Genomic DNA, 19,226 nt, shown 5'->3' with positions numbered 1-19,226 from the left:
TAACCTTCAGGTGACGGGTCGAATGGTTTAACTTTTTGAGTTAATAACGGCTTAAATCTATCTGATCATGTAATTTCCAGTCATTCCTCACTAAAATCCTAGAAAGGGTTGTTTCATTGGATAGATATAATAGATTAACAAATTCAAAGATGAATCTGGGGGCCCTTGGTAGCAAGGTTCAAAATATTGATACGCTTGATAAGTTGGTAGAAGCGTATCGGTATTTTTTTTTTAGTTTTTTAAATATGGTTTAGAGGGACCGGTTTAAGATCTGTCTACTCCTAAATCGATCAAAACCCCAATACACTTTTTGTAGAGGTGTATCAAGAAACTCCCGATACGATACGTATCGGTTAATATATATCGCTATTTTTGGTAGTTTGACATTTGCTCCATAATTCAAAGATCATCACGCACTATTAAATGGGTTTACACATGATGAGTTGAATGAAAATCAGTATGAACATAATAACCTGGCATTTTTACTTTGATAAAACTTTTTTGGAGCAAAAAAAAAAAGGGTTAAATTATATGGCTAGAAGCATCTAATAATATCAAGCCTGCATCCTCTGCTTCAAATTCAATATGTTCCACACAGAAAAAAAAATTTTCAATATGTTCCACGTCCACAGTTGGCCAAGTGGCTGTAGCACTTCCAAGTTCCAGTGCAGTAGGTATCGAGGTCAACTTGGGACAACCCGTTTACTACATTTGACAAGTTTGCTAATTGGTGTGCCCGTGTGGCTCATCCAGTTTAATCCAGCATCCACCGATAGGTCTTGATTATCCAAGGTTGTGTTTGGTATTATTTTTGTTTCTATTTGGGATTTACATATAAATTTTTGATAAAAATGGGCCATTGTTTGCATAAGAAAATTCCATTCTTGGTATTAAATGAAAGTACTATTGTCAATTCTTCATGAAATCCTCAAATTTGATATTTCTATTATAAGTGCCAACTTCAATCCAATGCATGCATTTTTTAGTGAAAATGGTTATATGATGTGATGAGACAAATTCTCAAAAATTTGTATTGAAAAACCCCAATGTTTACAGTAGATACAATAATAATATCAAACACAACCTAAATCTAATACATAAAATATGTGAAAATGGGCTTTGGTTTATCATTCAATTGTGGTTTTAAATTGGTTTGACAGTACTTCATATTTGTAATAATTCACATTTTCAGTTGGAATTTGGTTTTATCCTCACAAAACCGTGTTCATACTGCCCTTAAAGCCCTTTGCAGCCATGCATTGAGGACATCTTTGTATTTATATGTTTTTTATTCATGAGACATATTCTCAATACATAACTGCAAGAGACTGTGAGGACGGTTTTGTAAGGACGAATCTGAATTTTTCCGGTCCTAACCTAGTTCGGGCCTGGGCCGGGCACAAAACTTACGCCCATATCTGAACTTTTGTGAGCCAGCCCGGTTCGGACTTCCGGCGCTGGACCTTTCAAAACACTTCCTTTTATAGTGTGTTCTTAGGGTGTGCAGTCAGGGTTTACCTTATTCTTTTGAGTCGTCCCTTTTAGTCGAAACCCTAGCTTCCTTTCTCCTCTTACTCCTATCGCGCCTCAAGGTATTATTCTCCTATTCTAAAGTTGAATTTGAGGCTTTGTTTTTCTGCAATTCAGATTTTATTTAATGCACGAATCGACTAGACCACGGCTCTTCGTTTTGGTACTTGTGTGCAAATTCTTGAGTTTCTAATGTGTTTCATGCCTTCTCATTTTTCTCTCGGGCTATTTGGTTCTGCAGCTAAAACATTTATAATTTTATATCTTTAGCTTTGGTTTTTATTATCTATAACTTAGTTTTCTCTTGACAACGTTCAATCGCTAACTTAGTTTTCATTTTCCTACAATTTCCATCATATATGTTTGTGTTTTCTTGTTCTTTTGCTTCCCCGATGGGTGTGTTATGATTTGAAAATGGAGGCAACAGCTGTAGGATTGTGTTCTGCGATTGATTTATAGTTTTCTTTTATCAATGTTGTTACGGAGAATTAGCGCTAAATAGCTGGTTGAATGCAGACATAGTTGGAATTCCGAGGGATTGTGAAAATGGTGGAGAAAACAAGGGGCAGAAAGGAAGAAGTCGTTACTAGGGAGTACACAATCAACCTTCACAAGCGCTTACATGGCTGGTAAACATTTCTTTCATGGTTGCAACTAACTTATGTGCCTTTTGCCTGTTCCCGAACTCAATACAACCTTCTGCTTGTATAACTGAGTTACTGGAAATGTTAAATCATGCTTCAGTCTTGTTGGTTATTAGATGCAGCAATTATACATGTTTGTTCTGAATTAGGTTAGGCGTACTAGTTGGTTATTTGCGATGAAGTGTACTCTGAAGATTAACATAGGATTATGGAATCCCTTGTTGAATCGATCGAAGCATGTAAGCTTATTCCTACCGAGTAAATAGTTGTTTTTCTGACATCTACAGTAAACTAAGGAGGAAAAAGGGGGTGGAACTTCCTTTTCGCAATAAGATTTCTAAGAATGCGTCAGTTTAAATATGTGTCTGAGACTCTGAGATTGTTTTCTTTGTTTCCTTTTAATTTTTGGTAGGGGGTTCCTTTTTTTGGTTAGGTACGTGAAACCAAAACAAATTAACTGAAAGCTATGCTTTCTCCGTTCAGCAACCTAGGAATAAACCAACAGTATCAGTGATATTTAATAATTTCATCTCTTCGCCCACAAACTTATTGGTTAGATTTTTTGAATAGGTTCTAGTTGATATTCCTAAGTTAGCTTGATACTTCTGAAGGAGTTTGGTGCAGCAACTTGTGGTATAATATCCCTTTTGCACAGAAGAGCTGGTATGCTCAGATAGGGACCTTAGCTGACTCAGCATTTCCAGTACTTTGTGGCTTAAATGATGATGGGTCTCATGACCAAGAAAATATGTCCAGTGGCCCAAATGAAGATTAAATGGAAGGTACAGGACAGAAGATTAGGTTTAGTAAATCATCTTGGGTGAGGCTACACTGTAGATCTTGCCATTCATTGGCAAGCAAATTTTGTATATAACATTTATTATTGTTGTGTTGGGGCTAGGTAGGATGTGTATGCTATTCTTTTAAATTGGGTAATTTATATGTTCATTCTATGTATTTATAGTCATGACCTTGTTTCTAGACATTGGGGGATTCCCGTTTTTGAAACCCTTTTTGGTCATGTCTGTGACAATGCCTATGTCTACTGAGCCTTGTACTAGATAGTGCAGGTATATGTAGTAGATGTTATGCACTATAATAAGAAGTAATCATGTTCCTAGCTAGATGTTGGAGGCTTTGTCTTGTAGAAATTAACTCACGGGGGTATGTGTAGGGTTATTTTTTTGGGTGGGGGGCTGATACATTGTATCACTTTTGGTGCTTTGAGGCTGCTTGCTAGTTCCCTCTCTCTCTCTCTCTCTCTCTCTCTATCTATCTTCAAATGGAAGTTGAGATATCTTGGGTGCATTGAATACATAGAAGAGAGAAATAGTTGTAGTTGCATTGAATGCCCAATGTCATCATGGGTGCTATATATATATATATAAACAAGTTTTGTACTATAGGTACTAAACATTTTTTCAAGTATGTATCTAAAAGGGAAATTGATATTTGCAAATTATACCTTTGATCTAACTTATGACAATAATATAAGATCTAATTAGTAATATGTTCTGACCTTGTGATTTACAGCACTTTCAAGAAGATGGCCCCCAAGGCCATAAAAGAGATTAGAAAGTTTGCACAGAAAGCTATGGGAACAAAGGATGTGAGAGTGGATGTGAAGCTGAACAAACATATCTGGAGTAGGGGCATTCGAAGTGTCCCAAGGAGGGTCAGGGTTCGCATTGCTAGGAAGAGGAATGATGATGAAGATGCAAAGGAAGAGCTCTACTCGCTTGTGACTGTTGCTGAAGTTCCACCAGAAGGGCTCAAGGGACTAGAAACAAAGGTCATCGAGGAGGGTGATGAATGATCCATCCACATTTGTACCTGGGCCTTTTACCATCTTATTTGGGTAGGGGAGAAATCACAAGAAAAAATCGAGAAATTTTGATTGCTTCTAGTTCTTATTGACATTGCTCTGTTATTCACATCAAAACTAGAATCTTACAGTGGTTGTGGTAGTACTATTCTTCAATGGTTTTATGGCTCGTGGGTCAAATATTCTTCATGTTCTCGCCTTTCTTTTCATTAATTTGAAAATTCTAATTATGCTTAGTTAATATTTATTTAACTTCAACTAGAATGTGAAGATACCAGTTATATAATAAAGAGAAGATTTACCCATCTTCTCATGCCTACATTATTTTAGGTTGATATAGGTTGGAGGACTGCATCACACTGAATATAAGCCTTTTCTTTGGTTTGTCATCGAGTGTGGGAAATATGCTCTCACGCTTCAAGGCTTTGCAGGTCCTCCGTGTATGCGAAGGGTAACATGTTCACATTCTGGTGCTGCCACATAAAGCATCTATTCTGTGGTTTAGACAATTATTGCCCGTTTGGGAGGGTTTAAACGGGAGCGTCTTCTGGTGCAAGATGGGCCTTCCACGGAAGCCATGAAGCAGTGTTTATAAAAAACTTGAAAAAGCCTGAAATACGATTACATGAGCCGCGAGGGTTTCCTGGAGAAGTTGTTTTTCAGCGTGGCTCAATCAACACTAAAGCCCTCCCAAACGGGGTCTTAAACTTAACCTTTGGTGAGATGCTACCGAATAGGTGGGAACTGGGAACTGGCTGTCCCCTTTAGTCGCTTAAGAGAGTCCCCCCTATTGTCCTTTCTCATCTTGGGTTGCTCCTCAAACATAATCTATGCTAATTTCTCACTAAACAAAGAAGACGGATTGGATTTCCAACAAGGTGCGTCGACGGCCATATTTTGATCTTCCAAATTTGAATCATAGGCATTTAAGCAAATACAGGATGCGGCAGGGACACTAAATTAAAAAAGAGCAAGCTTTGAGAGTGTGATAAGGGGTGAGATTTGTAGTAGCTAATGAAGCTTCTCTTGGTGTTGTGTAGTGAATTCCGAGTCTAGGCAATCAATTTCTAGCTAGTGTATTTCTGTAATATATATATGCTTAGCAATGTGACTGTCAGTAGCTCATCACGATCAATCCATTCAGGGGAAGGGGGCCCATGACATTTCTAAGAAATAATAATAATGATGTCATGGCATGGCTATCTGACCAAATGGCAGCAACAGCATTGATCCCTCAAGTCTCAACCTTGGGCTTGTGCAAAAAAAATGCAAAGGTCAGCTCTCTTTAGATAAGATTTGTTGGAATTGCATTTTCTGACTTTTCTCCTGTAAAAAGGCAGAGAACAGTGCAGTCGTCCATTTTTGAAGTAGGGAATTTGCTTCTCCATGCAGTAACAGCTGCATCTACCACTGCTCTTGCTGCTTCCTTTTCACTCTTTGCAAGCCACACAATAGATGTCACTTCCTTGATGCTAAGTACATCCCATACCTACATCAACCGACACATGCTATCAGTCAAACACCATGAACAAAAAGGGTCTCAAATCTTTCCAACTCATCATTGTTGATGTCAAGAGCTGCCTTACCCCGTCGGTGGCAAGAACAAGAAATTGATCATTCACAGACAAACGATGATGGGTAATCTCCGGGATGGCAATTATGCCATGATTCTTTAGCTTGAAATCTCCGAAAGCTCGTGTCATGGCGAGGCCAGGAAAGTTATCGTTGGGCAGCCACACACGCTGAATGTGTGGCTCGTTTTTCAGTGAGAATATTCGGCCACTGTTCTTCTTTATTCGTTCTGCTTCTTCTACATGATCACATGCAGCAGCCATTTATTAATACCCAATACCCATTACTCAACTAATCGAGTAAGCATTATTATGCGTGCAGAGAGGTCTAAGGTCTTACTGGGTAAGCTGGGTTTTAAGTCAGTTGTCAGCTGAACGGCCACCAATCCATCTTCAGTCATGGTTCCCAAAATCGCCCTTGAGTCACCAAGATTCGCAATAACTAGATCTTCAGCCTGTTTAGTTTGTTTTTTGTTAAGTTGAAAAATCACAAATCAAATGCCCCCAAGACTAAGTGAACAACTGTATGTTGATTTGAAAAGGAAATGTAAACAAAGCAAATAAAGCAAACCTGTTTTATGATGACTACTGCAGTGGTGCCACTGCAAGAGCAATCCAAGTTCTCATGAAGCTTAAGTTCCTTGTCAATCACCTTGAAAACACTAAGACAGGCTTCTTTCCATTCACGAAATGTCTTGTTTGGCACCAAATCATCGCTTAATTCGTCCTCTTGATCTCCGTAGTCTTGGTTAACAGTCGCATTCAGCGCTGAGAGAGCATTCTTCCGATCTAGTACGAGCGATGGCAGCCGATTTCTGACTAGTTTGCTTATTACGTGGCCATTCTTTCCATGCCCATCAAACACCCCACAAAATGTTCCATCTTCTGTTCCGTATCCCTGCATTTTGAAATGAATCGAGGCGCTATAAGGGTCAGGACCCAAAGTTTTATTAGAATAAGCCAATAAATGATCAGAAATTAAGGAACAGAAGAAGCAAATTATCCACATTCCCCAGCTGATCATATCATGAATAAAAAGATTTTTGGTAGAAACTAAGCCATATTTTCAAGAACTAGAACCGTTTCTAAAAGAAAACAATTACCAGTTAGAAAACGAAATACAACTAACAAAACAATTAAGGAACTTGGAAAAGAAAGTAAGAAACTTGGGTTCATGATCAACAAAACCGCCTGTTCTGAGAGAACCCAGCCCATGAACGTACCTGGTAGAGAATGGCAGCATCTTGGTTCGGTCCTTTATTCCCTTGCTGAGAATGAAGAGAATCAAGCCTAAGAATTCTGTTATTTTGTAGAGCATCTTGGATGCGCACCAGATTTTCATTGCCACCATCAACTTCGTGGGTCTCTGCAGAAGCAGTGGATACACAGATTCCCATCTCAATTGATACAGTTCTCTTGTATTCTACTCGGTTTTAAAATCTGGTGATGACCGATGAAGCAGTCTTATGCACCAGGAATTCAAGGACCCCGGGATGCTTGAATTGCTTGAATTGACAAAAGGTATTGAGAGCAGGTCAAGAGGTGGCTCCCAGCGATCTGAGAAAACATCTCAGATCAATAATTTACATTTTCTTTAGTGGTTAGGTATTATTATAGTCTATAGATTACCCCAAGATTCACTAAAAGGCCGGATGAGGTGTAGTCTTGTCGGATTAGTGTCTTTTAAAGAATAAAAAGCAAAGTAAACTAACCCGAGGTGTCCCTCACCTGCATGTGCCTGACATGGAGATTCTACCCAGATGAGCTCTGAGCTCCATCGCTCATCATCTGTATGGAAACTGTAAAGAAATGGGTGGTTATTAGTTAACCAAATTCATGCACTTGCACTTTACAGATAGTGATTGAAAGGGATGGCCCCGAGTGGTGGTGAACATTCGGTCAACCTTGAGAGTGAAGCTTTGCAAATTGCAGTAGTAATCTTTAACTATTGCAGTGGATTTACTGTTTGGTGATCAAGATCATCTAATTAGATCGATTTTGTGGGGTCCATTTGATGATGATGATCAGCCCATATGATGCATGCGTCAAATACTTGAGAATGGTTATTATATATTCGTTGCTTTTGAAGAAAGAAAATGGGGAAGAAGACCTTGGCAAAGTAGTATTGGTGAAGGTTGTGATAAGAGAAAGTAAATTAAAAGCATTCTGTGTAACAGTCTAACAAAATCTTATTAAAGAAAAGAAAAAGGATTGTAGTAACTTTAGGCACATGTGAAAGGGAAAAAGAAGAAAATGATGAATCAATCTTACATCATCAAGTTTAGCATTCCATTTGGTCATGGATCCCAATTGTATGATTCTTACTTGCAGACAGGTTAAAGATTTTCTTTTTCTCTGCCACTGTCAAACTCAAGTGTTTGAAGTATGAAATAATACTTTCTTTTGGCTTAAAAAGGAAGTGAGAAAGCAACATTTTGATTCTAACAGCACCCATTTGTCTGCACTAGATCCCACAAAGGGCCACTGTAGATTGATGAAGACAGAAGCACACCCCTGGGCAGAGACACCATGGCTCTGCTAAGAAACCAGCTTTAAAGCTTTGAAATCACTTCTAATCTTTCCTTGTTTTTGTTGTCTGGTCCCTCCTACCTTGAAGGTTCATCAATCAAAGCTAAACAGAGTTGGAGCACCTCTCCTACACAACAACATAAAGAATTGAAGATGCAGTTGCAATTTTCAATAATAGATTCAATTAGAAGGAATCAAGTCTTGTGCACTATTCGGATAATAAACATATCGAAAAAATATTATTTGGATTACGTCCCAGTTCCCCTCTACTCTAACTCTGAGTCCGTGTCTTACGCTTTCCAACCAATAATAATTAATTCCTGTTTTATAGTCTTAGTGGGACTTTGTATCAGGTGCAGGTCTGACTAACGTAGGAAAGTAACATAATGGGTACGTGACATCGCAAACCTGAAATTTGGGAGGTCTATACTCTACAGGAGATCCATGGTTTTAGATAGATTTTACAACTTCATTGAAATAAATTGGGTTGATTGGTAAAATATTTATCATTAATTTTCTTTGCCTCAGATATCAGTAACTTAATTAGATTTAAATTCCACCACTTTGAAGAGAGAAAAAAAAAATTGTACTATTGAACTTTTTAACTTACCCACCCAATCCTATATACAAAATCAACAAAAAGAGTCCAACATACTGCAGCCCTTAGTCCCCTCCACATTGTCCTTCCCCTTTTTATCCGCCACCTAAAAAAAGAAGGGGAAAAAAGGCCCTGCACGTCTGATGGGGGATTCCAGCTACATCCAAATAGGGAGAAGGCCCATTCCCAAATTGACCTCGCAAAATGGCAAGACACCAGTAGGTGAAAGCCAATCTCCCCTTCCGCTTTATAAAGAACACACCACTGAGGTGACAAACAAGTATTGGGTTTCTTCTTTTGGAGTAGATCACCAGTGTTGATTCTTTCCAGACAGGCTTCCCAACAAAAACTACCAACCCTAGGAGATATTGCTCTGCACCAAACCTCATCAACAGGGAAAGGGGTGAAGGTAGGACTGGTGGACTGACTTAAGACTTTGAAAAAAGAAGCACAAGAAAAGATGCCGTTGGGGGCAGGTGTCCAAATTCTAGAATCCGCCCTAGTAGGGTCTAAGACAATGTTATCAAGAAGTGCAATAAGGCTCGAAATACTGTCGAAGTCTGAGTCCCTCAAATCCCTTCTTAGACCCAAGTTCCACCCAATCCCAGAAGTGGAAAAGGACGGGGTGGTGAAAGACGAGATTGACTCATTTTTCAAATCAGAAAGAGCATATAAAGAAGGAAACTGATCCTTTAGAGGGGCACTCCCCACCCAGGTTTGTTCCCAAAATTTTATGGAGTTACCGGAATTCAAATCATACCCAATATTAGGGGAGAAAACTGGTAGCATGTCATGAATGGCTTTCCAAGGAGAATTGTTTGTGGTCCTAGATCTGATTCCAGCGTCCCATCCATTATGCTCTAGCCCATGTATACTTGCCACTATTCTAGCCCATAGCTTCTCCTTCTCCATAGGGAATCTCCACAATCATTTTCCCAACAAAATCATATTCCTTCTCCTAATACTCCTAAGCCCCAAACCACCATAGGTCTTACTCCTACAAACTATCTCCCAGTTAATTCTATGATCCCTCTTCTCCTCTCCCGACTCCCACAGAAAATCTCTCATTAGCTTCTCCAATCTATTAGCAACCTTTACTGGGATTTTAAACACCAACAGGAAAAAACCAACCTACCTATCAAAACAGAGTTCACAACTCCGCCCCACAACGTCCCACAGAACATCCCCGCCATGTATTGAGAACATCTCACAATGATGACATCATCCGTTCTGGTACAATCATCGGGAGATGTTCCCAATACAGGGCAGGGATGTGCTGTGGGACGTTGTGGGGCGGAGATTTGAACTCATCAAAACAAGTAACTTCATGGTGACAGTCATCCGTCGTCCACATAAAAAAGGAGGCTACCACAGTAGCAAGTTTGTTTGGATTTACAGTCGGCATTGTAGAAGTAAAGATGGAGGTGTGACCCAGAGTATCGAAAAGTCAATTTGAACAGATATGTTAATGCGGCGTTTATACGGGTATTAACGTCAGAATCTGATCATGGATGCAGGGCAAACAATCCACTGAAAATACAGGTTACTGTGAGCCCATCATTCATTTAAATCATGTATAAGGATGGCACTGACAAAAGAAATCATGTAAAAGAAACAATTATTGTAATTTTTTCTACTTGGCACCTAGAAACATTCTGTGAGGAATAAAAAATAAAGCTTCAAATGGGCTATGCTAGATACTAATGAAGAGCAAAAATCCAGCACTGAACTAACATGGGCACTTTACTTGCTGCATGAAAAAGCAACCCATTCAAAGCTGGATATGAAGTATGGGCATATAAAGCAAGGCTGAATCAGAAAGGGTTTCATTTATAAAGGCAATTTTAGAGATAGGGGTATAACGTATATGCTTGAGAAACTATAGTGATCCTGTGGAGTGCACCATGCCCCTCATTCAAAGCTGAAAAAACGATATGTATCGGTTGAATCTGGTTCTGATGTGTTCTTGAGTATCAGTATTACTAGGAAAATGTGATCAACATGAACAAGTACTGAAATAAAATATATCACATATGAGGAGGTGAATAGATATATGTAAGTTCAAATATCTTCCCTCCAAGGTCTCAACCATTGTATACAGGATAAGATTTTTAAGGGGTTGGGGGGTAGGTTATAGTTGTTCTCCACAAACACACTATCTTTCTGTTGACAGAACCGATGCATTACAAAACCAAAGAACTAAAAGCAATATAAAATTCAATACCACAGTGCTTGAAAATCATTGACCGGATACAGGAATACTCTCTTCACTAGGTGTGGAATCAGCAGCTTGAGACTTCTTTGTGAGGGACTTGGGGATGTCAACAAAGTCTTGTATACACCGTTGATGTGGGTGTGACAGCAGAATACACATTTGGCGGAATAGAACACGTGTAAGCCCCTGGCCATGCTCAAATATGTAGCCTTCATTCTCGCTAACATGCTCAAGAGAATCCACGAGTGCATCATATACTTTCTGGGGGCAGTTGTCAGGCCCAGGCTTGTCATGTAGGTAGATGACATCCAATGTGAATAGTTTCTGGTTTGTAACCCATTGATGCTGTGGTTGTACAGACGACCTGCAATATACAAGGATCTGAAAGAGGATTTTGTTACATTGCATTCATGAGAAAACAAATAACTCAAAGCATTTTCCAAATTAAAGTGACAAGCAGGTAATCGTGGATAAAAAGCAATCACATGACAAAGCATCTAAGGCATGGTTGTACTTTCTTTCTTTCTTTTTATTTTCTTTTCTTTTATTTTTTTTGAATTTAATCCCAGCACTAGAACCTACTGACATATTTTAGTATCAGCTTAATGATAAAATAGTAGGTATCAACCTTTTTTCGGTGTAGGGAATCAGGTATTTACTTGAAGAATAGGAAACAGTAAAGTCTCCTTGCTCTTAAACTTGCAAATGATATGCATCGTATAATGCTTTGACATCTACAACAAGACTAAGCATTATTACAAGGATTCTAACAATTTGCAAATGATATGTCAAGTATCCCTCTGTAACTCTTCTTGGTATAGTAAATAGAAAACTTAAAATAGCAAATGCCCAAGTGTGAAGAATTTCCCTTTCTAGAGTCAATCTTGGGCTTGAAGCATTGTTGCTGTCCTGAACAAGCTCTTCCAACAAATACCAATGTTTCTCTACAAATATGAAAATTTTTTGAATTTCTAGTGGCTTTTAGGGTAACCAAGATATCACCAAAGATGGTTGCAGAACATACAAGCACTCAGAAGTCGCTCCAATGGTGGGCTTCATTAAAAATGAAAGAACAGAAAAAGAAAAGGATGGCTAACAGAGTCTCATTGCTAAATTCAAATTTTCTTGTTGAAGTTTCACCAAAAAAGAGAAAAGTGGAGTCTCACCAGAACCAATGGGAAGAAGAATCCATCCTTAAAATGAAACAACTTGCAAAGCTCAAATGTTGAAAGTTTCACTAATTTGGTGCATGGGGGTAAATCACTATTTAAAGGCTAGGAAAGGAAATCTAAGTTTGCAGAACGAGGTTCCTGCAAAAGACAAAAGCTATAAATATCTTCTGAACACTCTTCTAGAATATTCCTCATTCTGGACTATTCACTAATGGACTTACTAAGAAGCTCAAGTGGGCTTGAACTCAGGGTTATGGGTCAAGAATGGATTGTGGCTATGAACCTTGAGTGCAACAAGGCCACAAAGCCTCTTTCCTGAGAAATAACATTGGGGACCTTCATGTTTTGCATCCAAGGGCAACATGGGGGGTCTTGTTTGTGCGTGTAGAAGTGCATTTTCTAGAATTATCGGTGTATGATAACCAGTCTGGGGTAATCCATCTTTATCATTGTTATGGTAGAGCATTTTTGGTACCTTCCTGATCTGGTACTTCATGGGCCAAGTGACTTACCTGTTCTATGGCCTCATCAGCATCAGTTTTATTTACTGGTGTTTGGTCTATGAACATGGTTACATGGTGTCCATGTGTTAAGTCAGATGTTGCACTTGATTGACTAGTTCTATTAGCAAATCATCCCATTGTTGTTTAGGAGCATAATGCGTTCCACTATAGTATTATCTAGTTATCACTATATTGTCACAACATTTCTTCTATTTTTGTACTTCATTTACTCATTTAGTTAATTTCCTGTTATTAGTGTGTATAGAAATTCAATACAATATATATACATGTACAAATATTACATGGTCGCCAATAATATATATATATATAGAGAGAGAGAGAGAGAGAGAGAGAGAGAGATTACATGGTGTAAAGAAAGGTGCGGAAGTTAGGGGTTTTGGAATTAAAGGAGTAGTAGATTAAAGCGGTCATAGAATAAGGTGAGCTGCAGACTGAAAGGGGTTGCTGAATGAGATGAGCGGCAGAGTTAGAGCTCATGAAATGAGGTAACAAAAGGATGTTGCAAATGAGGTCACTGGTGGAATGAAGGGGGTTGCAGAATGAGGTAAGTGGAGGAATGGCAGGTTGCAGCATGGAGGTGTATGATCATGCTGAGAAATGGGCAAAGTATATCTGAAGAATGATGAGGTAATGCCACAGAAAATTCGCAGAACATGCTCAAAGAAGAATCGAAAAGAAATCAACAAGCTTTAATAACAAGCAAAGTCCTGAGGAAATAGGAGAACTTGCTCTGATTCCAAAGATGATTCAAGTACAAAATCTAAGGTGAGATTGTGAAAATGCTATACTAAAATGAACCTCAAGGGCAGTTTCTTTGCTGAAGTTGCAAAACTACCAAAAGCTCAAAAGATACTCCAATGGTAGGTTTCATAAAAATGGAAAGAAAACAAAGAAGAAGAGATGCATGAGAGAAAAGAGTAAGGATTCATAGTTAAGTCTTACTGCTTAATTACAATCCTTTAGTTCAAGTCTCACTAATGATTAACCAAAAGAGAGATGAGTTAGAGAAAGAGACATGACCAGGGGTACTGAATATTGAAATTCATCATCATTATCATCCAAGCCTTATCCCAACTATATGGGGTTGGTCATATGAGTGGTATTTTTCCAGTCTGTTCTGTTCAATGCCATATCCATTGTTAATTTATTCGTGCTTAAATCACTTCTTATACTTCTACCCATGTCCTTTTGATCTATCCGTTGCCCTTCTAGCCCCTTCAACTTGTAACAAATCAAATCTTCTTATGGGTGCTGTTGATGGTCCTCTATGCACATGACCAAACCATCTTACAACCACAGAATAATATAAGGCAGGTTAAGGAGAGTATTTGATTAGCACAGTTTACAAGGAAATTCATTTTGTGGTGGTTACAAGATGGCAGGCTTCTTTTTGGTGGCATAGAGAAAGTTATTGTATCAGAGAAAGGCGGATATTAGTAGGATGTTTGAGGTCAGATTTGAAGGAGGTTATTTTTGTGAGGAATCATTTGAGATTGTATTTGTTGTTGTTTTTTTTTTGTGCTGATTGGTGTCTTCCTCCAGTGAATGATGGGGTACTAGACTACTAGTATAATGTTGTGCCTGAAGAATTTGATTTGGAGATTGATGTGGTACAAAAGGTATGATGGAGTACTAGTATAATATGGTGCCTAAAGAATTTGATTAGGGGATTGGTGTAATACAAAAGGTGGTGTTATTTTCTTCGAAATGGGGCATTTATGATTTTTTTTTCCAGAGATTCCTTATCACCATTACTTGCTTCATTTTTCCTTTTATTGAATTTTCTCTTTACCATTAAAAAAATTGAAATTCAAAAATGTAATCTAAGGGATAAGAAAAGCTCCACAACTGATATAAGCTTCAAGCTTCATATTCTATTCCATTTAACATCCATGCCCCAGAAGAAAGAAAAACTGACAATAACTACCTACTAGCTAAAGGTTTTCCGAACACTGATGCCCACCTACAGTATTTGGAACTTTGGGGATGATTTCATTATACTCAGCATCACGCTCTTTGAGTTGAAACCATGCACCATGAGGGAATCAATAAATTAAAATTACTAAAAAGGAAAAGAGGTTCTAAACAAGTTTGCTATCAGAAATATTAACATGTAAGGGAACCAAGAATTTGAAGAGAAACATAGTGAAGAAACAAATACAAATAATAAATGACACTAAACTTCAAAACTGCCTCACTCCCAACGTTTTTCTACTGTACAATTTCAAGCGAAGCAAGGTAAGGATGTTTCCATAACATTGTCAGTAAATACATGAAAATAAATTAAACATTATCCAATACTCACCACTCTGAATATCCGACCCTGCGAACGTGATTTCTTTGCTTCATGGGCTGCTACCCGGAATAACTGTGTGAGGTCAGCATGACCGTATGAGGATTCAGCCAAGAGCATCCGGGTGGCAGCAATTGCAGATTCGACCTCATTGCTGAATTCCCTCCGCACCTTCAAGAATTTGAAAAATATACAAGAGGGAACTTTCCTCAGCTATATAAACCCCACCAAAATGATAAAAGATTGGAGCTACAAGAATAAACATCAATCTTTGGATATTTCCAACTAGTCCAACAACTACTAGGATTAGACCCATCAAAATTACTAGAGGATGTTGACAAGAAGACTAACGAGGATTTTATAGAAGTCTGGCTAACAACAGTTTTGCTGCAGAAATGATCAATTTCATGAACCACCAGTCAATTTGGGAAATACCCATCAAAATTCTCAGAGAAAAACTGTAATTCGATTTAAAATTTCCAGACAATTAGTTTTCGCATTTCTTTTCTAAATCACTGTTTCCAGATGCACAATAATCACTAGAAAACAATCACAGCGTCTAGAACAGATTTCGTCTAAATAGGATGGAAAGAGAGTAGTACCCAAGAAAAGGATTGACCGAGTGAAGAGAAAGCGAATCGATGTTCGGGATTGATGGTGAGCTTGGAATGAACGAAGAGGATGATTGCCTGTTTGATAGAATCCAGCCTCGTAAAGGGTCGGCCTTTGGGGCCTGCAACTTTCATTTCCACTTGAGATTCAAGGTCGACATCTATACAGAACAGTATGTCCTCGTTGCAAAAACGATGTGGTTGCAGAATGTACGGGGGAGGTAGAGAGTTCACACCTTCCATCGTCTCCATCGCGCTCTATCTTTGCTCGCTCGCGGCTGTAACCGGGCTTTTTACTTTCCATTACATTAAACGCTTGATCTGGTGTTAACTGTGTTAACCATGGGAGTTCACATTCGCGCCCCATTGGCTTTCCACTTTCACATCTCAGCGTGCATAGGGAACATCCCATCTCTGTGGGGCGCAGATGCGATGGCTCAGTTGGTGGGATCTCTGGCTCGTTCTATCAGTTTACAATACCACTGCCACCAGCGTTAGGGGATGGGTTACCCTCTTGTTATGTTGTGCAACCCCATGAAAAAAATGGGAAAATTCCCGTGGCTCGAGTGGCAATTTGATACCTAAATTTTAAAATATAACAATTCAGTACCTAAATTTTAAAAACATGAAAATCTAGTACCCGTTGTTAGTGGACCGTCAGTTATATATATTATGTGATTTCATATACAATTTAAAACTTTTGAAAATATCAAAATTATCCTTAGAAATAAAATACATTATTCATCATCTTCTTCTTCAAGAAGATGAAACAAAGCCCAAGTTCACTGTCACAAACACCACAAATGCGATATTTTCTGACAAACCCACTCATTGGATGGTGTTGGAATTGCATCGTTCTTGTTTTTTTATATTCTAATGAGAATTGTGTCAAGTAAATCCCTAGTATAGATGTGGCGTGCCCAAGGTTCCAGCTCCTAGTCGGGCCTAATTCTTTTGTGTCTTGGTTTCCCAACCAATTTCATTGTCTCACCTAAATCCCCATCGGATGAAGCTTCAACTGATTTGGTAAAGGAGCTCGAAAGATCAACATGGAGATCAACACCCTCCTGATGTTGTCGTTGCAGTTACCTACCTCCAAGGTTCAAAATATTGATATGCTCGATACGTTGGTAGGGGCATATCGGGTAAATCGATACTACTTTTTGGTGTTTTTATTTTTATTTTTTTTGCAACCAGTTCAGGGGGTTGATTTAGGGCTCCTCCACCCCTAAATCGGTTAAACCCCGATACACCCACTGTAGGGGCGTACCGGAGGGCTCTCTCTCTGTCCTTCTCTTTTAACTAATCGTTCTTGTTTAGTTTTTCTATTTGGTTGATTATCTCTTAGAGACAAAAATTAAAAGGGATGAAAAATTTGACGATTGGTTCTAATTTGATCAGATGGTTGATAAAGAAAATTAAATGACACTTGAAGGGCATTTGTGTCTTTTCACATGCCACTTAACAAATGGTTAATGGTAGGTACTAGATTGTTGCATTTTGAAAGTTTGAGTAATGGATTGTCACATCTTAAAGTTTGGGGACCAAATAGTCGCTCGAGCCAAAGTACAAGGTATTGATCAGGAATTTTCCCAAAAAAATAAAAAATAAAAATCCTCTACTCATATCATATGGTGGCTAGGTCTTTGGGTCAAGTGGTATAACAAGTATCTAAAAACCCCTTTCCATTATGAGCATGTAGTCAATTTTGAACTTTTAAAAGATTATTTTTGAGATCACATTGCACCTCACATGCACATCTCAATGTGCATTGGGAACATCTCCCGAAATTGTTAGTGGGAGATGTTCTCAATACACGGTTGGAATATGTTGTGAGATGCCCTCTATGGGACACAAATGTGAATTCATCACTTTTAGTTCTCTCAACTGCATTGTACTTCTTTTCTTCTCTTTCCTCTCTCTTAAACAAATAAAAGGAAAAAAAAGCAAAAAAAAAGTATAGGAAAAGTTCAAATTTTAAGTTTGAGATACAATAAAAGGGGGGTAAAATAGTCTCATAAAAGTAAAAAAATGACTGAATTATAATCACAAGAAGAGGGTCTTGAAATCTAAGAATATAAGTTTGCCACAAATGAAAGTTCCGGGACCTAAATATTAATAATTCTCAAAGTACATGATAGTAAACCAATGATAAAGTGAGACACCTAATATCATTAATGTTATCAAAATCTGTAATGTAATTCATAAATATACCTTGTGAAATATAACTACAAAAATATATTAATTAAACCTTATGCCCTTGGTAAGTTATTAATTAATAACTATAAAAATATATTAATTAAAATTTGTATTAGATTCATGAGAATATAGAAGATCCATGACACGAGCCATGTGCAGCTATTATATTTTAATGACAAAACTAATTATTTTTTATTATATTATTTTTATTTTTGTAAATAATAAATATGTTATTATTTATTGTAAATTAAAATATTAATTAATGAATTATATAAATATATAATCATAATTTAAAAATATTAGTTCCATTAGAAGTTCTAAGATACATATTGTATGCAAATCATCAAAAAAAATAAAAAATCATTTTTAATATAAATATGGATTGATGGATTTCATAGATAATTCATTTCATTAATATTAATAAAATACTTAATTCAATGATAATATTTTAAGTTTTGGTTGAGCATTCACGTATAGCATTATTTAGTTGGATTACATGTATCTCTTAAATTTTTTTGGGCAAATTTTTTAAACTATTCCTACTATTTAGTTAATTAACAAACAATATCTTTATTGTTTAATTATTGTCTTAAATCACCTTACTGTTTTTGACAATTGTCATCACGTTAAATGCTAAAGACACAAACAAAATGTCAAATTTTCCTTCCATTATTCCTCAAATTTTCAAAATAAAATACAGCTGATGAAAATTTTATTTACTGTTTAATGATAATACTTTTAAGTTGTTAAACATTCATGTATAGCATTGTTTAGTTGGATACTTGGGTTACAACTTACAGTTGACATCCTTTCTCACAATTGACATCTTACAACTATCTAGAAGGACCGGCGAAGCTTGGTTTTCTCATCTTTGCAACCCGAACTCTTGCTCCAGAACTTCAATCCTCTAGTCCGAAGGCAGTCAGGATATGGATCTCGTCTTCGAAAAAAGTTGCATGAATGGGCTTTTCTTGGCATCGAAGGTTGATTTTTCCGGCAATTTACAGCGGCCCTGTCTCTACTACTTCTTCAATTAGTGGATGGGGCCACCAATGGGGAAGACAAGAGGCTCTGCAAGTAATCGCCGCTCAAGCGGTTGATCTCGAGACGGAGGTATTTTGCCTGCAGCAAGATCTCGCTTCTGAGGCCAATGACAACCACTTCTTCAATCGCTAACCACCGGTTTCCAACTCCTGAGCCGCTCCACATCTACAACTTCTACTCCCTCCTTCCCTCTCGATCTCTTCCCGTGTGGTGATAAAACCACTGGTTTCCAACTCTAAAGCCGCTCCATATTACAACTTCTACTCCTCTCTCTCTCTCTCCCTCTCTCGAGCGCACCCCCATCACCCTGCGAGGCAAGGTTCATGACATCTTCCTCATTCCCACCTACTTCAGGGCTGTCACCAGCTCGACCCTTCCTAATCCAGTGCCCCTCGCCCAACTCCTCCACCAAGCCTTCCCTTTCCTAATCCACCCACCAACCCCTCGCCTACATTCTGTGCACCCATGGTG

The 19,226-nt window shown here is 38.1% G+C and overlaps 3 protein-coding genes across 6 annotated transcripts; 1 reads left to right on the top strand and 2 right to left on the bottom strand.

The window, feature by feature from the left end:
* The first annotated feature begins 1,436 nt into the window (after window positions 1–1,436).
* LOC104588203 (Ribosomal protein L31e family protein) lies at window positions 1,437–4,188 on the top strand. 2 transcript variants are annotated; one of them, XM_010246044.3, is made up of 3 exons: window positions 1,437–1,592; window positions 2,047–2,159; window positions 3,708–4,188. In XM_010246044.3, the coding sequence occupies exons 2-3, from the start codon at window positions 2,077–2,079 to the stop codon at window positions 3,988–3,990; spliced, it is 366 nt and encodes a 121-aa protein (XP_010244346.1). In that variant the 5' UTR covers window positions 1,437–1,592; window positions 2,047–2,076; the 3' UTR covers window positions 3,991–4,188. The 2 variants fall into 2 exon arrangements, with proteins under 2 accessions (XP_010244346.1, XP_088748685.1); XM_088892559.1 differs by having other exon boundaries at window positions 1,574–1,592; window positions 2,044–2,159.
* An 864-nt stretch (window positions 4,189–5,052) lies between these two features.
* LOC104588202 (putative protein phosphatase 2C 72) lies at window positions 5,053–7,978 on the bottom strand. 2 transcript variants are annotated; one of them, XM_088892557.1, is made up of 7 exons: window positions 7,842–7,978; window positions 7,299–7,369; window positions 6,794–6,936; window positions 6,142–6,468; window positions 5,911–6,025; window positions 5,586–5,809; window positions 5,053–5,488 (listed from the first exon to the last, which is right to left on the bottom strand). In XM_088892557.1, exons 1-7 carry the CDS (start codon window positions 7,856–7,858, stop codon window positions 5,285–5,287), a joined length of 1,101 nt encoding a protein of 366 aa, XP_088748683.1. In that variant the 5' UTR covers window positions 7,859–7,978; the 3' UTR covers window positions 5,053–5,284. The 2 variants fall into 2 exon arrangements, with proteins under 2 accessions (XP_088748683.1, XP_019051664.1); XM_019196119.2 differs by lacking the exon at window positions 7,842–7,978 and having other exon boundaries at window positions 6,794–7,127; window positions 7,299–7,598.
* On the bottom strand, window positions 7,742–15,834 carry LOC104588201 (uncharacterized). 2 transcript variants are annotated; one of them, XM_010246041.3, is made up of 4 exons: window positions 15,504–15,834; window positions 14,914–15,072; window positions 10,922–11,293; window positions 7,742–8,226 (listed from the first exon to the last, which is right to left on the bottom strand). In XM_010246041.3, exons 1-3 carry the CDS (start codon window positions 15,762–15,764, stop codon window positions 10,937–10,939), a joined length of 777 nt encoding a protein of 258 aa, XP_010244343.1. In that variant the 5' UTR covers window positions 15,765–15,834; the 3' UTR covers window positions 7,742–8,226; window positions 10,922–10,936. The 2 variants fall into 2 exon arrangements, with proteins under 2 accessions (XP_010244343.1, XP_010244342.1); XM_010246040.3 differs by lacking the exon at window positions 7,742–8,226 and having other exon boundaries at window positions 10,691–11,293; window positions 15,504–15,833.
* Between the last annotated feature and the right edge of the window lie 3,392 nt (window positions 15,835–19,226).

The sequence above is a fragment of the Nelumbo nucifera genome, chromosome 8 (genome assembly GCF_055504915.1).
Source record: "Nelumbo nucifera cultivar China Antique chromosome 8, China Antique-T2T, whole genome shotgun sequence".
In the NCBI taxonomy this organism is placed as follows: domain Eukaryota; kingdom Viridiplantae; phylum Streptophyta; class Magnoliopsida; order Proteales; family Nelumbonaceae; genus Nelumbo; species Nelumbo nucifera.
This window is presented reverse-complemented; position numbering and strand designations above follow the sequence as displayed.

Excerpts from the sequence above, each read along its gene's own strand:
- LOC104588202 (XM_088892557.1), bottom strand. Across the intron at positions 6,937-7,298 it reads TCCATGTCAGGCACATGCAG|AGACCCACGAAGTTGATGGT; the intron begins GTGAGGGACACC and ends CTGCTTCTGCAG. Across the intron at positions 6,026-6,141 it reads CAGTAGTCATCATAAAACAG|GCTGAAGATCTAGTTATTGC; the intron begins GTTTGCTTTATT and ends CAAACTAAACAG.
- LOC104588203 (XM_010246044.3), top strand. The coding sequence starts at position 2,077 with ATGGTGGAGAAAACAAGGGGCAGAAAGGAAGAAGTCGTTACTAGGGAG. Across the intron at positions 2,160-3,707 it reads CACAAGCGCTTACATGGCTG|CACTTTCAAGAAGATGGCCC; the intron begins GTAAACATTTCT and ends TGTGATTTACAG.
- LOC104588201 (XM_010246041.3), bottom strand. The coding sequence starts at position 15,764 with ATGGAGACGATGGAAGGTGTGAACTCTCTACCTCCCCCGTACATTCTG. Across the intron at positions 15,073-15,503 it reads TCGGTCAATCCTTTTCTTGG|GTGCGGAGGGAATTCAGCAA; the intron begins GTACTACTCTCT and ends AAATTCTTGAAG. Across the intron at positions 11,294-14,913 it reads AGGGTCGGATATTCAGAGTG|ATCCTTGTATATTGCAGGTC; the intron begins GTGAGTATTGGA and ends ATCCTCTTTCAG.